Here is a 16,316-nt window from a genome sequence, read left to right as displayed (position 1 = left end):
GTGGCACCGCCGCGACGGGAAGTGGCAGATCGTCCATTTTCACCGCTCAGGCTCCGCCTCCACGCTCAGCAAGTAAGAGCGGGAGGAGGCCGTGATGACGCCATGTTTGTTTTGTTTCTCCTGATCAGCTGTTTCACTCTTAAAGCAATATTCCACTTAGTTTTAACATGGGAGTTCTTTATTTGAAAACCAGAATATAATCTCCTCACCAAGATCAGATGCAGCTGGACCAGTTTTTTTTTCCCATTCATTTGAATGGAAACTGACATTGAACACGTTGGTGAACAGATTCAACATCAGATCCTGCTGGAAGACAATAAAGCATCCTGGGCCCGTCTGCATTTTGTATTTCTGTTCTTGTTTTACACTAAAATTGGATTTAAAAATAAAAGTAGATCCGGTCTCCCCAACAGGAACTATCTCCCCTAAATGGTATCCCTCCACTGTGTTCTTCTTCTATCAGTAAAAATGCTGTTTGGTGAAATTCTGAAGCGTCGGACCAACAGTCAGCTGGACTCACAGCAGCAGGATCTGATGCTGGATCTGTTCAACGTGTTCAATATCAGTTTCCATTCAAATGAATGGGAAGAAAAAATCTGAACGCTACAAACTGGTCCAGCTGCATCTGATCTTGGTGAGGAGATTAAATTCTGTTTTTCCAATAACCCCGATGTTAAAGCAAAGGGAATTTCACTGATCTGCGTTGCAGTTTCAGTTGAGCAGAAACAAAAGTCAGCATGTTGAAACAGATCGCTGCTCTGGGATCAGGCGAACGACACTAAAGGAACAGCTTCAGACTCAATACCAGATTAAATGACTTGTTAAAATGGATGGAACAAATATTTTTTACAGTGTAGTAGTTTCCTCTAGGTAAAATAAGTTAGTTAGATTTCTAGACAGATCGTTAAACATGTAGTTAATCAGTTAGTTAGTCTGATGCTTTTCGTTCGACTCTCTCACTTTCCTTCATTCTTCCCCCCTCCACCCCCCCCAGCTAGCTAACTCCAGAGTGGGCGGGGCCTTCGATGGAGCGACCGTCTCCTTGACAACTGATTGATTGACAGTGGGCCGACCGACCGACCAATCGGGATTTGTTAGTTTGACACAGTGGAAAGGGGGCGGGGCCAAACGCCTCACTCCAAAAAGTCTGATTGACTGCGTAACCAATCAATCACTCAACCAATCAGCTTCCTCTTTCTGCTTGTTCGGACTTTGCTTCAGCCCCCTTGTGATTAGCCAATAGGCTTTCATGTCTGTGTTGCAATATCATAATACAGCTGCACGCCACAGAATACATACATATAATACATATTATTTATAAAATATATATGATTAATATATGGCTGTTGTGTGAAAACCTCATAACTCCAATTTTGGTGATTTCTGTGTTTTAACTTCTGAAATGCTTTAAAACTCAACAAACTGAATATATACCTATATGGATACAGGATGAAAATAAACAGCCCCGACCACCTTAACGAGGGTCTTAACGAGCCTCTCCACACTGAATAGAATCATTAGAATAATCAACTTTATTGGCTGAACACTTTTAAAAGTTTTAAACAGTAACTCCACACTAAAACACTTTTTTTGAGTTGTAAACTGGTGTTTAGTGCCATCTAGTTATGAAATACAACAACGCTGGTCATATTGTCAACTTTTGAGCACAAATGTGCCAGTGCCAAATTTTTTTTTTTCTGACTGAACCTGATTCTGTCAGTAAGGCAAGGCAAGTTTATTTATATAGCACATTTCAGCAACAGGGCAATTCAAAGTGCTTTACATAAAACATTAAAAGCATCGAGACAAAATGAAAAGGATAAAATTCAAATAAAAGACCAAGAAAAATAAAGTTCATTAAAGAGCTAAGAGAATAAAAAAAAACCAAAAATAGGCTAAAATAGAATAGGACAGGTGTAAAATACAAGAATAAAGGTTACAGTGCAGTGTGAGAGTTGAATAGTTATTTGATGTCATAAAAGGCAGCGGCAGTAAACCTGACTCAGGATGCCCCCCCCCCCCCAGTATAAAGACAGATTTGAGATGCTCCGCCCCGTTCCTCTTCTCTCCAACCCGACCCCCAAACCCATCTGCCAGTCTGAACACCAGAGGCAGGCTGTGGTTCCACCTGCCGTCTCACTGCAATGTTAAGTTGTTTATCATCGGCATATAATGGAAGAAAATTGATGAAAGAAATGAAAGAAAGAAGGTTTGAGGAGCAGAACAAGAGAACAGAACAGTAAGATATCCTGGTGCCAGGTTCGGGTTCAGGATCAGGATCAGGATCAGGTTTAGGTTTAGGTTTAGGTTCAAGTTTAGGTTCAGGTTCAGGTTCAGGATCAGGATCAGGATCAGGTTTAGGTTTAGGTTTAGGTTCAAGTTTAGGTTCAGGTTCAGGTTCAGGTTTAGATTCAAGTTTAGGTTGAGGTTCAGGATCAGGATCGGGTTCAGGTTCAGGTTCAGGTTCAGGTTCAGGTTTAGGTTTAGGTTTGGGTTCAGCTTCAGATTCAGGATCAGGTTTAGGTTCCGGTCCAGGAAAGGTTCAGATTCAAATTCAGGTTTAGGTTTAGGTTCAAGTTTAGGTTTAGGATCAGGTTTAGGTTCAAGTTTAGGTTTAGGATCAGGTTTAGGTTCAGGTTCAGGTTTAGGTTTAGGTTCAGGTTTAGATTCAAGTTTAGATTCAGGTTCAGGTTCAGGTTCAGGTTTAGGTTTAGGTTCAGGATCAGGTTCAGGTTCAGGCTCAGGATCAGGTTTAGGTTCAGGTTCAGGTTCAGGTTCAGGTTCAGGTCGGAGTGAAACCACACCGAACAGAAATGACTCGCAATAAAGCCATCCAGCTGCTGAGAGGAAACAGAGTCAGTTCAGTTCAGTTCAGTTCGGAAACCTCATATCTCCGCCGGCTGCGGTTAACGTTTTAATATTCCAATTCAAAATCAAACTAGAAAGCATTTTGTGCAATATTCCAAAATCTCCTGTTTTTGCCCCTGAGATCAGTGCAGAATTTTTGCTTAATTGTTTTTGTTTTTTAACTTTACAATTTTTGTCAATATTGGTTTTCGGACAGTAATGTGGTCTATTTTGCACCAAATGTTCATCAGGTTCATGGGCGGGACGATGGATCCTAGCAACCAATAAGAAGCCAGTCCTGTCTCTGTGGTCTCTCCCATTGATATCAACGTTAAAATGAAAATACTCCATACATGCACTTAAACTAAAAAAAACAAACCCAAAAATAACCAAATTTAAAAAAATAATTTTAAATCTTTGTATTTTTCCAAGAGACAGCAAATTTTAGATTTCATTTTAGAATTTACATTTTTTCATCTTGGATTGTGAATGAGAACATTACACTGCCCCCCAACCCCCCCCAGCCCAACAGTTGTACATCTGAAAATAATCCAATATGGTTTTCTTTGTCAATTCCTACAAAGTTTACTCCTTTTTGAGATATGAGGTTTTAGTGTGATTGCAGCATTATGAATTATAATATAATAATATTGATTTATTACTATAAAGACAGTGCATAAAATAGGCCACGCCCATTGTGGGGGAAACCGCTGCACCGCTCTCCATTCACCTTGTGTGACTGAATGTACATCATTGATCACTGTCATTATTCCCCAAATTAAACAGCCTAAAAGCTGTTGTGTGCTGGGATTCACAGCCAACAAACTTAAAAACCGTGAATTACAGTCTTTTTGTGTCCCGAGCAAAACAAGGAGCCGATATGAAGAAAAATGTGGATCCAGACTGTAAGGAGAGAGGAGCTGACAGGTTCATGGTAGAAGAGGGGAAACTTTGGGACCCAGAAAGTAAATACACTTATAATGTGGCCAGTTTTTTGTCACTGGTCAGTAAGTTGCCAGTAATTATCTAGTTATATTCTTGTAAGATAACCTGAATGTTAAAATGCGTTTAAAAGCTGCATGCTGTGCTAACATCAGGCTGCTCAGCTAACCTTACTGAGCCAGTTCCTCTATACAGATTCATGTGTTCATGTGTCTCAGACAGTTTGCTCTGTATTGAGTCAGTCCAGATGCAAAGTAATCAGAAATCTCACTGACTTGTTAGCTAACATAAGAGAGTTAACTTAGCAACAATCTACTTTAATAACCAATGTCACGTCAGCGTCGCTCAAACTTATAGTCTGAAAAGCAAAGCTGTATTTCAGATTTTTAAAAGTCAGTTTATTATCTTACCTGGTGATTAAATGAAGTAGTGGTAAATGTCAAAGTATTTCACTTCAGGTCACTGTGTGGGATCATTTATCAGCTTTATTGAAAAAGGACATTGGTGGAGGCCAGTTCAGTTCATTTTGCTCAGTGTAGCTTCTCCTCTCTGTTGGAGGCAGTGTGCTGAAATAATAAAATAAAAATAATTCTTTGACAGACTGTCTGCTGGAAAACAGGAAAAACCTCGTCAGGCCGTCTGTATCTGAAAAGATTTCCTCCTGATCGCCGCTTTTGCCGGTTTGTTAGCGATATCGTTTTCCCCACGGTGGGCGTGGCTTTCCAAATATGACGCGCTCCGCAGTGCGTCTATAGAGGTCTTTACTCTTCTCTTTCTTCCTCTTGTGAATGGTGTTTAGTTTATTGTGCAGAGTGATTTTTGCCTCTCTGGTTTTAATGCATGCGGGACTTGACTTTGTGTTTTGTGTTTCTGACTCGGTTTCCGTCGCGTTTTGAAGTTTCGGCCGCCGGTTTTCCAACTCTGGAAACCGACTTGTTAGCGTTGTTAGCATTCCTCATTGACAACAATGCGTCCTGCTAGCCGCGAGCTAACGAAACGTCACGGTGCCGTTGTTCTGACTTGATATTCTCAGACTTTGAGCTGCTGTCTGTCTCAGAGGCTTTAAGAAGCTTTTTACCGTCGGGAGAATGTAGAACTTTGTAAAATCAGATTCTTATGATATTATCTATATAGCGTTTGTATATTAAAAGCTTTTTAATGTTCAATCAAACTTCCAGTGCTAGCATTGTGTGGAATCAAACTGCAATGTCACCATGTATAAACTGGCATCGGTCAAGCTAGAAGACACACTGCGTGTTATTCTCCTTATTATTTTTATTATGCTGGTATTCTTTATAGCGTGTGCTGTGCGTTCCTCTCTGAATGTCTCCGCCGCAGCGCGTCCCGGCGCAGGAAGACAAGATGGCGGCTGTTTGTTTTTTGTTGTGAGGGAGGAAGCGGGTCGGTCCCAGGAATCCAAACACAAACTTTTAACGAAGTCGTGTTTTTGGTCCGGCGGTTAGAGCAACGTCCCGTAACAGAAAGTTCACGAGTTCAATCCTCACAACAAAAGAACAAGACACTGAGCTGCTGACGAGGGACGAAACGATAAACTGAAACTCAAAATATCTCAATACAGAATCTGTCAGCCTGTATGTTGTGTCAGGAACATGAATGGTGATATCAGCTCCATGTTATTCTGCTGTCAGGAACATGAATGGTGATATGAGCTCCATGTTATTCTGCTGTCAGGAACATGAATGGTGATATGAGCTCCATGTTATTCTGCTGTCAGGAACATGAATGGTGATATCAGCTCCATGTTATTCTGCTGTCAGGAACATGAATGGTGATATCAGCTCCATGTTATTCTGCTGTCAGGAACATGAATGGTGATATCAGCTCCATGTTATTCTGCTGTCAGGAACATGAATGGTGATATCAGCTCCATGTTATTCTGCTGTAGTAATCACTAATGAGACTCTTGACCATCACAGTTTCACAAGCTCTCCATCCAAATTATATTGTTGTCACTTTGTAATGACATTTTTAAATAAATAAATAAATAATAAGTTTACATTCTAGCAGCCAATGGCATCGCTGGAAAGATTTGAGTCTCAGAAATAAAACCTATTGATCACGTATCGAATCATATCAGGAGATCAGAATATCGTCTCATCCCTCCCGCTGATTGGCTGAAGTCTGTCTGGATGTCAGTTAGACCTGCAGTGTGACAGCAGATTCAGATGGATCCTGATCCAGTTCTGATGCTGGACCCAGGTCCGGCCGGGGCGTCCGGGGCGCTGAGCGGCACCGACAGAGTGAATGGCTGTTTTCTACAGTAGACTAGTCAGTGTTTTATAATGCCACACTTCACCTTTGACCTTTTGAGACACTTGAAACGATAAGCGGTGGAAATGTTGAGGACCAGGTTCAGACTGAGACCTGGACATATTAGAGATGTCATTTTTTAGCACTTGGAACTATTTTTGGTGTTATGCTTGAAACAAATCTTCATTCTAAAGTAGAATTGACTTGTTACTGCTACGATCCGATGCTCTGATGTTATTCTGTCTTTTTATCAGATGTTTATGGGTGTGATGCTCAGTATTTATCTCTTGACTTCAGTCCAAAGCAGCGGTTTCCAACTCCGGCTCCACTCAGCTGGAAAACTCAGTTTGGCTTTCAGAAGTCTGTTTCGGTCCTGAGGAGCCGCCAGATCCGGTCAGATCCAGATCCGGTCAGATCCGACCAGATCCGGTCAGATCCAGATCCGGCCAGATCCAGATCCGGTCAGATCCAGATCCGGTCAGATCCAGATCCGGTCAGATCCAGTCTCCTTATTCTCCCAGACAGAAGATCTTAAAGTGTTTGGCTCCTTGTCTAGAACTGATTCTTTATTCTTTTGCAGAAGATTTCTTAAAATGACTGAATTTGAAGCAGAGGAGTCGGAGCAGGTCGGGTTGGAAACCTCTGTCTTTAAAACTTCACTTTGTACAGTCACTTCCTGTTGGTCACTTCCTGTCCTGAAGGGAAACGAGACTCTGAAGCTTCAGTCGCCTGGAAAACCGCTTGTTAGCATTGTTAGCATTCCTCATTGAAACCTATGGTCACTTCTAGCCACAAGCCAACAGGTTGTCAACAAGCTAGCGAGTTAGCTTGTGGCTAGCAGTGTCCATTGGTTTCAGTGAGGAATGCTAACAACACTAACAATACTAACAAGCGATTTCCCAGGGAACTGGGATTCGACTGATACGGGTTTCTCAAGGCCGATACCGATATCGATACCGATACTGATACTTTTGAATTATAGTGGCTGATCGTCATAATCAATATCTTTACATTCGACCATTTTCGTGCCAAATAACTCCCATGATTCAGTGTTTCTTCCAGAGTTTTCTTCTTGAAACAGTGAGACCATCATGTGACACGAAAACTCTCCACTGAAAGCAGGATGTTGAGGTTTGACTGCAGCTTCAGCCTGTTGAGTGAGTCCTGCCCCCACACACACCTGATGGGACCACAGTAGTAATAATAACGATCCAGGTATTGATCGGTGTCTGGTATCGGCCTGGAACCCGGATCGGTCCAGGAAGCGAACTCCGCTCTTCACTTCCACACTCTGCTTTTTCTACTTTGATGGATATTGTACTGTACTGTGTTAACTGGACACAATAATGCTGCATGCCAAGTGTGTAACGTGCTGAAGGTGGTGTGTGTGTGTGTGTGTGTGTGTGTGTGTGTGTGAAAGAGAACGTGTGTGTGTGTGTAAGAGTGAGAGCCTGTGTGTGTGTGTGTGTGTGTGTGCGTGGGTGTGTGTGTTTTTCAAGCTGTTCTTTTGTAACAGGAGTACTGTAGTTTTTGGAGTAACTGTGTAACGGAAACTAAACTCATGTCTGTTGTGTATGAAGTGTTTCTGTAAATAAACTGAGGCTCAGAGTGGCTCAGTGTGTTCTTCACCACTAACATCACATTATATTACTTTATATTATATTACTTTATATTATATTATTATATTATATTATGTTATGTTATGTTATGTTATGTTACATTATATTATATTATATTATATTATGTTATATTATATTATATTATATTATATTATATTATATTATATTATATTATATTATTCTCTCCCTCTGTCCAGTTACAGCAGCTGCCACTTTACAGTTTTAGCTCACTAATATTGCTGCTCCCATCGTTAATATCATGATAACATTATTTGACCAAGGGACTGATTTACAAACACATTTGGTGCATTACTCATAAGACAATTATAGTGTATTATATAGTTATATTATATAATCATGATGTACTTCCCAGAAAAAAATACACCATATTAATGGATTACTTTATTTATTGACATTGTTGACAGTAGTTTCATTCACAGGCCTTTACCGGTGCAAAATATTCCACACATCACATTGTTGACATCATCTGTAATATGTGTTACACTCTCTGACCAGCAGGGGGTCCAGTGAGCAGGAAGCCTGGAGAGACGAAGCCTTCAGCTGCTGAAGCTTCACCTTACTGTCACTACAGAGATTTCAATCTCAAGGGACTTCCTGGTTAAATAAAAATAAATAAAACTAAAGTATTTAGGCTTTAACTCGTTTTATCAAACAAGTGTGCAAACAACTTCTGACTCACTATGTTCACTCATGCTACCAAGCTAATGCTAACACAAGGCTGACCCAAACATGGGTGATCTGATGCTAGCAGGCTAACCCAAGCATGCTACCAAGCTAGTGCTAACACCAGAATGACACAATTCTACCATAAATTATGACTGAATGTGTTTGATTTGTCGAACTGACAAACTCTCTTAGAAGCGGAGTTCATTGGAGTTCAGTTCACATGGACTGCATTTATATAGCTTTACAATATCCCTGCATTCACCCATTCACACACTGATGGTGGCAAGCTACCACGCAGGGTGCTGGCACAGCCATCGGGAGCAATTTGGGGTTCAGTATCTTGCTGAAGGACACTTCCACATGTGGACTGGAGGAGCCAGGGATCGACCCGCTCTGCCTCCTGAGCCACAGCCGCCCCACATCCTGTTCACAGCTCGGAGACTAACACTGCAGGTCTGAACCGGATTCACCATGAAGTCTCACTTCAGTTCAGAATGAACCAAACCTGCTGTTTTAGGTAAAACTTCTATTTAATTTAGTTCCGTTCAAACAGAACTGTGCTGAGATTATTGACTTATTAACTGTAATAAAACTTCAGATAGTTCCTAAGAGCTTTAATGACGTTACTTTACCTGACGACCGCTCCAACAGAAGAATGAGTTTTTGATGTTTGCTGTTTTGTTTTTCACTTTTTAAACCAGCTCCAAAATGACAAAATGATTTCCACATTAAAATTAAAAGTTCTTACAGAGGAAAATGTCATCTGCAGCAAAAAAGTACCAGCCTCCCCCAAAATAACAGTTAGTATTATATTAGTAAATATATATGTTAGCCTGTATATCGGTGTAGGCTATATAAAACAAACAACAGCTGATTAATTAAATTGTTAATTAAACAGACCAGCAGCACATGTCCTGTTCATATCAGATTCAGATTAGAAACTGATAGAAACTGATACGATTGGTGCATTCCACTGGAAGTCTAAATGCGTTCGTCTTCTTGGGGAAACATGGACCCAGCAGCCTTCACCCGTTAACGTTAACGGCAGCTATCTGACAGGCGAGTTCATACAGCAAAGACTTCATCTACTAACGAAGCTCAAGTCACTGAGTTACGTTACAAATGGAAACTACAAAGTTGTTCCAACATGTTTTCATAACACCAAAACTACATATCAAGTAAAATCAAGTTTTATTAAGAACAGATCGATGCTGTGAGGTCAGCTGTGTTTACGTCGGAGAACTCGGGCGGAAATAATTATGTCCGACTTTCCGACTGGGAACTCCGACTCGAACGACCGTTCTGCTGCACTTTTCCGTGTTGGAAGTCGTTTTTTCTCAGAGTTTCGAGTGCAGTGGAATGCAGCTTGAAGTCCCACTGAAACAGAAGTTAGAGTCTCTTTAGCTTCTGTCCTGTGACGTATTTCCCAGTGAAACAAAATATTTGAGCGGTGTACAGTTACAAGAGGGATTTAAATCAAATCCTTTGCATTTGATTGGACCGCTAAACAGTGGGCGGGGCTTAGAGTTTAGCGGAGAAACAGAGCTACAGAGGACTGGTGGCTCCACACACACCTCCCTCACCTGTTAGATCAGGAGGACGAGGGAGAGATGAATGAATTAGACCTCAGCTCATTGTTTTGGAAATGAAAACAAAGTTTTTGCCCTCTGATATCCAAACACACATCTCTTCCTCTCTCTCTCCATATCGCTCTGTCAGCTACCACCCAGAAACGGTGAAGTGTGGTTTCATCTGACCGTGTGGCTCGCTAGAGGCTGAAGAATGATTGATGGGTGGATGTCATGATATTATTGGTTGAAATTGGTTGGTTCATGCTTACGTAAGCACACGGCATATTGTGTTTTACAGGAAGAAAACATGATTGGATTTTGATATAAGAACACAAAGAAATTGATTTTTTTTTTTTTTTTTTTACATATATTGTTAAAAAGGTGCAAAATATGACCGGGGATGTGATCTAAAAGGGTTAAAAATGCATTTTTCATTTCATCTCGACTTATCAAACTTATCAATCAAGTTAAACATGTTTCCTTTAAAATCATAAATATCTTCTTGCTGTTTCAAACATTAGAAGAAAGAATTTAATGTTAAATTTACTTTCTGTAATATTGATCATAACATTACTTGCCAAACAGGCAAAACTTCTGCAAAGATATAAATTAATTATTGATCATATTTTTAACTTTGTCCTGTATTGGGAGAGTATTGTAAATGGTTATCTTGAATATAACAGAAGAGGAAGACATGTATTTGTTAGTTTTATTATATTAATGGTTATATTTCATATTCATGTTTACGAATAAAAAGGAAGGATTATATTCTAAAGAGATAAAAAAAAAAAAAAAAAAAAAAGACATGTATTTAGTTGTTCGGGAAGCGACCACGTGGCGGCGGCAGCACTTCCGTGTTGGAACCTTCAACTTTGACCCCGGACGCGGAAGTTCTTTCCTTTCCTGTTTCTGCTTCTGAAGAGACACATAGAGGTGCGTCCGTCTCTCCACTGTAATCCAGATTAATCTTCTTCTCAGGTGCCCATCTGTAACTCTCTGCCGTCTGTAGTGAAGCGGTAATGTCTCCTCTGTCTGTTGACCGTCGTATTGTTTCTCTGTGTGAAGCTGGACGTTAGTTGCCGGTTATTTTCCGTCGGTTTGTGTGTGATGGCGCCGGGCTGCGGGGGCAGCCGCCATGTTGGCTCGGCCGAGGCTTTCCAGCTGCTGGAGCTGTGTGTTAAAACTGTTAAAATGTGTTTGAAATCAGATTAGTTTTCTTAAAAGCATTTAGACCCAGCAGGAGAAGCTCCAGGTGGATGTTGTTGTGCTGACGCTGCATGCGGCGGCGGGCTAACAGGTTAGCATGCTAACAGGTTAGCATGCTAACGCTAGCTGCTGCTCTTCTGTTTCTCGTGGAAACTTCAGTTAAAATATTTCCTGTCAGATACCTGCTGATGTTCTGCTGCTCCAGCCCGCCGGCAGCCAGGCTGTGCGTCCGACTGATCAATAATGTAATCAATCGATGCTCCAGCTACCATGTGACTAGCTGAAGTTCCGTTATCGGACACTGACTCCGGTCCGTGTCCGGCGGTCTGTCGGTGCACGTGCGGAGGACCGGCAGAGCAGCGCATCGGGAGAGGATGCTGTCCGACAACCGGCTCACACGGTCCTCTGACTGGACCACCGGCTGCTGGTCCTGGATCAGTCTGTAATGTTTGATCTGAATCTAAAGTTCAGGTGAAGTCAGTCAGTGTTTTGGGTTCAGGGAGGTGTTCAGTCTGCAGCTCCACAGCAGCTCAGATCAGGGTCTAATTCAGACGGTCTGAGTCTCTGAGCTGCAGCGTCTGCTCCATGAGGACTCAGAGGGTTCAGACCACAGAGGGTTCAGACCCTCAGAGCTTCTGCTGTCAGTCTGGACTGAACAAGCAGAGCGGGTTTCTGGCACAACTTCACCTTCCAAGGTGCATGGAGGAAGGAAAAGGTCTAAAAAGGTCAAAACTCAGCACACTTGTAGTATATAGAAGAACTTTATTGTCAGACCAACATGTTTGGGCTTCATCAGGGTCATCCAGGGTCAGTCTGGACTGAACATGAAGCTGCTTCTGTCTCTGTGTTGGAGTCCAGCAGGATGAGGTCAGCAGGCAGGACATGTGACCACACAGAGTCACATGTGACCTGAAGACAGAGGCAACAGAAATATTATCAATGTCGATTGATTAATAGCTTCTGTACTAAAGTCCAGTGTTAAGGGCTTTTATTTTGATGTGATTTATGGCAGTTTACTGTTAGAATTATCTGTACAATCATACTGACATCCTCTCCTTTCCTCCTCCTCTCCTCTTGTCTCCTCTCCTCCTCTCCTCTCCTCTCCTCTCCTTGTCTCCTCTCCTCTTGTCTCCTCTCCTCAGACCATGGCTCCTCGTAAAGGGAAGGAGAAGAAGGAGGAGCAGGTGATCAGTCTCGGTCCTCAGGTCGCTGAAGGAGAAAATGTGTTTGGAGTTTGTCACATCTTCGCCTCCTTCAACGACACCTTCGTCCACGTCACCGACCTGTCCGGCAAGTAAGTCACAACGCAGACAACACGCTAACAACACGCTAACATGCTAACATGTTACAGGGCAGGACGCCTGGACGCCCCGGAGTGTGTCCTGATGCCTCTTCTAAAATGAACTCTCCTGTTCTTAACTGGCTGTTGTCCCTTAAAAGAAAGTTGCAGATTTCCTCATTTAAAACTACATGTGATGCAGCAAATAAACAAACTCAGTTTCCCAGAGTCTCCGTCTTCACTCTGGACATCAACAGCAGCACCAGATTTCTCCCACTCCTGCAAATATGTTTAACGAAAACATTAACAGCTAATTAACTAATCTGAGAGGGAGAGAGAAGCTATCGCTAACTGCTAAGCTAAGTAACTAGCAGATCTGAAAAGTGTGTAAACAGCTGTGGGATTAGAGAGAAAGTCTCTAACAGAAGGAGAGAGCTGTGAGTGTTTGAGCAGATCTAGAGTCAGTTTAAATGTACAGCGGGTAATGAGCCGCTGGAATGAAGAATACAGCAAAATGACCCGGGTTCAGATCAGCAGGAACACATCAGTAGTCTGCATGTGAGGCGTTTAGGGGACATCGGTAATTTGTAGCTACAGAAAGTAACCTGATAACATCTGTTACCGTGTGTTTCCTGACATGTGACTCACTCTGCAGTCTGACCATGTGACCTATGAGCCGCATCACACTGCAGCACTTCACCTTTCTGTTGGGATTTTTATTTTGTTGAGGAGAAAAGACTGAAAAAATGATTTTAGTAACTTGGCCGCGATGCCCCGATACATTTGTATTTATCAAAGGCCAAAGTGGCCCGGCCCTAAAAATGACTTCATCCAGGCCTGATGTTAACACGCTAACAACACGCTAACAACACATTAATGCTCCAGAGACCAGAGGTAGGGTCAGACTGATATTTGGGGTCGATCGTTCTTTTATTACTGGTTTCTGCTGTCTCTAACTGGTCTCTCTGCCTGTCTGTCTCTCTGCCTGTCTGTCTGTCTGGTTGCCAGGGAAACGATCTGCCGTGTGACGGGGGGGATGAAGGTGAAGGCGGACAGAGACGAGTCGTCGCCGTACGCCGCCATGTTGGCAGCTCAGGATGTGGCTCAACGCTGCAAAGAGCTGGGGATCACTGCTCTGCACATCAAGCTGAGAGCCACCGGAGGAAACAGGTCTGTCTGCCTGCCTGTCTGTCTGCCTGTCTGTCTGTCTGCCTGTCTGACTACCTGTCTGTCTGTCTACCTGTCTGTCTACCTGTTTAACTTGGGGATCACTGCTCTGCACATCAAGCTGAGAGCCACCGGAGGAAACAGGTCTGTCTGCCTGTCTGTCTGACTACCTGTCTGTCTACCTGTCTGTCTACCTGTCTGTCTGTCTACCTGTCTGTCTACCTGTCTGTACATCTGTTTAACCTGGGAATCACTGCTCTGCACATCAAGCTGACAGCCACCAGAGGAAACATGTCTACCTGTCTCTCTCTCTCTGTCTACCTGTCTGTCTCACCCCCCTCTCTCTCTCTCTGTGTGTTTCAGGACGAAGACCCCCGGCCCCGGGGCCCAGTCAGCGCTCAGGGCCCTCGCTCGCTCCGGCATGAAGATTGGACGCATCGGTACGTACACACACACACACACACACACACACACACACACACACACACACACACACACACTGTCCTGGCCTACACATCATATTCTACAGACTTAAGAAAACATCTTTGTTTGGTACAGATCCCCGCTAAAATCACACCATAATCATTTTAATACGTTTTTCAATGAAAATGAGAATAATGATGTAAAAATTATCATTCCCTCTAATATCACAAATCATATCGCAATGTCAGTCAAAATAATCACAATTAGATATTTTTTTCTAAATCGTTCAGCCCTAGTTTCAGCTCAGCATCATTTAAATGAGCAGTAGATGCTACAGATGCCATGATGTCATGATGTCATATCAGGCTGAATGGAATATTGGTATCAGAGGAGAAGCCTGTGTTTCTCAAATGGTGGAAAAACAAGGATTGTATCAATAATTTTGTCCGTTGACCTCAAACTAAAGAAGTGTCGGTGCATTCCTAATCAATACATCACATATTTAAACGATGTAGAAACAGCTGACGATCAAATATGGCTGGACGATAATTCAATATTATCGTTTACCGTCTTTCAGTGGAATCATATCGTGATGATATGAAGATATTTTAATATCGTGACACATTTCTGCTGTCTGAACTGATGATGACATGATGACAAGCAAATTTTACTTAAAATAAATTATAAATAAAAAATAAAATGAGGTATGGTAGGAATATTATTTGAATATTTCAGTTTTGTTAGACATCACACCTAACATCACCATTCGGTTCAATGAGATGAACATTAATTTGATTATTTAACGTGGTTTTGCATAAGTGAACCGTATCATGATACGGTTCATGGAGCCTCAGGTCAGACAGACGCTCAGCTCTGGATCTGCATTGAGTTTGGTCTGTAGTCTGGATCAGGCTGAACCTGTGAAACCAGACCTGTGTCTGTTACCAGCTGACAGACAGGTTTGGTCTTCAGGTGCAGAGCTGAAACTAACGATTATTTTCATTGTCGATTAATCTGTGGATTATTTTCTCGATTAATCGATTAGTTGTTTATCTATAAAATGTCAGAAAATGGTGAAAATGTGGATCAGTGTTTCCCAAAGCCCAAGATGACGTCCTCAAATGTCTTGTTTTGTCCACAACCCAAAGATATTCAGTTTACTGTCATAGAGGAGGAAAGAAACCAGAAAATATTCACATTTAAGAAGAATTTTGGCTTATTTTCCTTAAAAAATTACTCAAACCGATTAATTCATTATCAAAATAGTTGGTGATTTAATTCAATAGTTGACAACTAATCGATTAATTGTTGCAGCTCCAGTCAGGTGTCAGACTGACTCACTACAAACTGCTGTGTTTTTGTTTTGGAAAAGTCCAGAAATGTTAAATATTTTCATTTTTGTAAACTTGAAAATACAGTTTATTGTAAAAATGAGACATGAGTTAAAGTGACGAGGCTGAAAGAGTCTGAACAGGTTTCTGTGTCTGGAGGTTCATCATCAGACAGGCAGGAGGTTAACTCTCTTCCTCTTCCTCCTCCTCTTCTTCCCCTCCTCCTCCTCCTCCTCAGAGGACGTGACTCCGATCCCCTCGGACTCGACCCGGAGGAAGGGCGGACGCCGCGGACGCCGTCTGTAAACTCTGCTGGAGATTTTCATCCAATAAACAGTTTGATTCACCTTCTGCCTCCGTCTCTTTCTGTTGGGGATGTCGCATGATGATGATAAAGAATTCACACCTGAAAGAGAAATGACTGCATTTATAATTTATTCAGAAATCCAGGGATCATACATGGTCCTTAAAAGTCCTTGAATTTAACTTTTCAAAATGTAAGTACTGGAATACCTGGAAAATGAGGCTGAAATATGGGGAAGAGCTTGAAATAAGTAAGTAAATAAAATGGGTTAGGGTCAAGTCAGAACAAATCAAGGCTTTAATATCAATCTGTATTATTATTATATATCTGTATTAAATATTTAATACAGAAAACCAGTGGAAGAGACCCAGTGAGGCTGTGGACCATCAGCCCACCTGCTCTTTTGTTTTGAAATATAGAAATATTAGAGATGTTCTGTTCCACACAAATACATCAAACTGTTGCTGTCATGTTGGTTTTTATCTGGAGTGAATCACGTGTTTAGTTGAGTGTGTGTGTGTGTGTGTGTGAGGCGTTCAGAAGTGACTCACCACTTTGTGATTTCTGTGATTTGTGAAGTGATTTCTGTCAGATCTGATGACCAAAACTAGACAGTATTGATTAGAATTATAAAATTGAGAGATTAATAAATTAAATGGCACCTTTTTA

The 16,316-nt window shown here is 41.8% G+C and overlaps 2 protein-coding genes across 4 annotated transcripts in view; both read left to right on the top strand.

Moving 5' to 3' along the window:
- LOC139666097 (calcium/calmodulin-dependent protein kinase type II subunit alpha-like) overlaps positions 1 to 76 on the top strand; it is a 41,026-nt gene extending 40,950 nt beyond the window's left edge. Inside the window, exon 5 of the mRNA XM_071545204.1 lies at positions 1 to 76. This exon is cut by the window's left edge and continues 157 nt beyond it. Coding sequence (XP_071401305.1) covers positions 1 to 76 — 76 coding nt within the window.
- A 10,721-nt stretch (positions 77 to 10,797) lies between these two features.
- rps14 (ribosomal protein S14) lies at positions 10,798 to 15,690 on the top strand. Of its 3 annotated transcripts, none has more exons than XM_071545200.1 (5): positions 10,798 to 10,870; positions 12,286 to 12,437; positions 13,431 to 13,592; positions 13,953 to 14,029; positions 15,582 to 15,690. In XM_071545200.1, the coding sequence occupies exons 2-5, from the start codon at positions 12,289 to 12,291 to the stop codon at positions 15,647 to 15,649; spliced, it is 456 nt and encodes a 151-aa protein (XP_071401301.1). In that variant the 5' UTR covers positions 10,798 to 10,870; positions 12,286 to 12,288; the 3' UTR covers positions 15,650 to 15,690. The 3 variants fall into 3 exon arrangements, with proteins under 3 accessions (XP_071401301.1, XP_071401302.1, XP_071401303.1); XM_071545201.1 differs by having other exon boundaries at positions 10,832 to 10,915; XM_071545202.1 differs by having other exon boundaries at positions 10,840 to 10,953.
- Positions 15,691 to 16,316: the final 626 nt, after the last annotated feature.

This window comes from Centroberyx affinis, unplaced genomic scaffold, assembly GCF_046629955.1.
Source record: "Centroberyx affinis isolate AG114_WGS23_722 - 3 ecotype Tasmania unplaced genomic scaffold, CSIRO-AGI_Caff_v1 ptg004802l_1, whole genome shotgun sequence".
In the NCBI taxonomy this organism is placed as follows: domain Eukaryota; kingdom Metazoa; phylum Chordata; class Actinopteri; order Beryciformes; family Berycidae; genus Centroberyx; species Centroberyx affinis.
The sequence above is the reverse complement of the archived record's forward strand: the minus strand, read 5'-3'. Positions and strand labels throughout refer to the sequence as shown.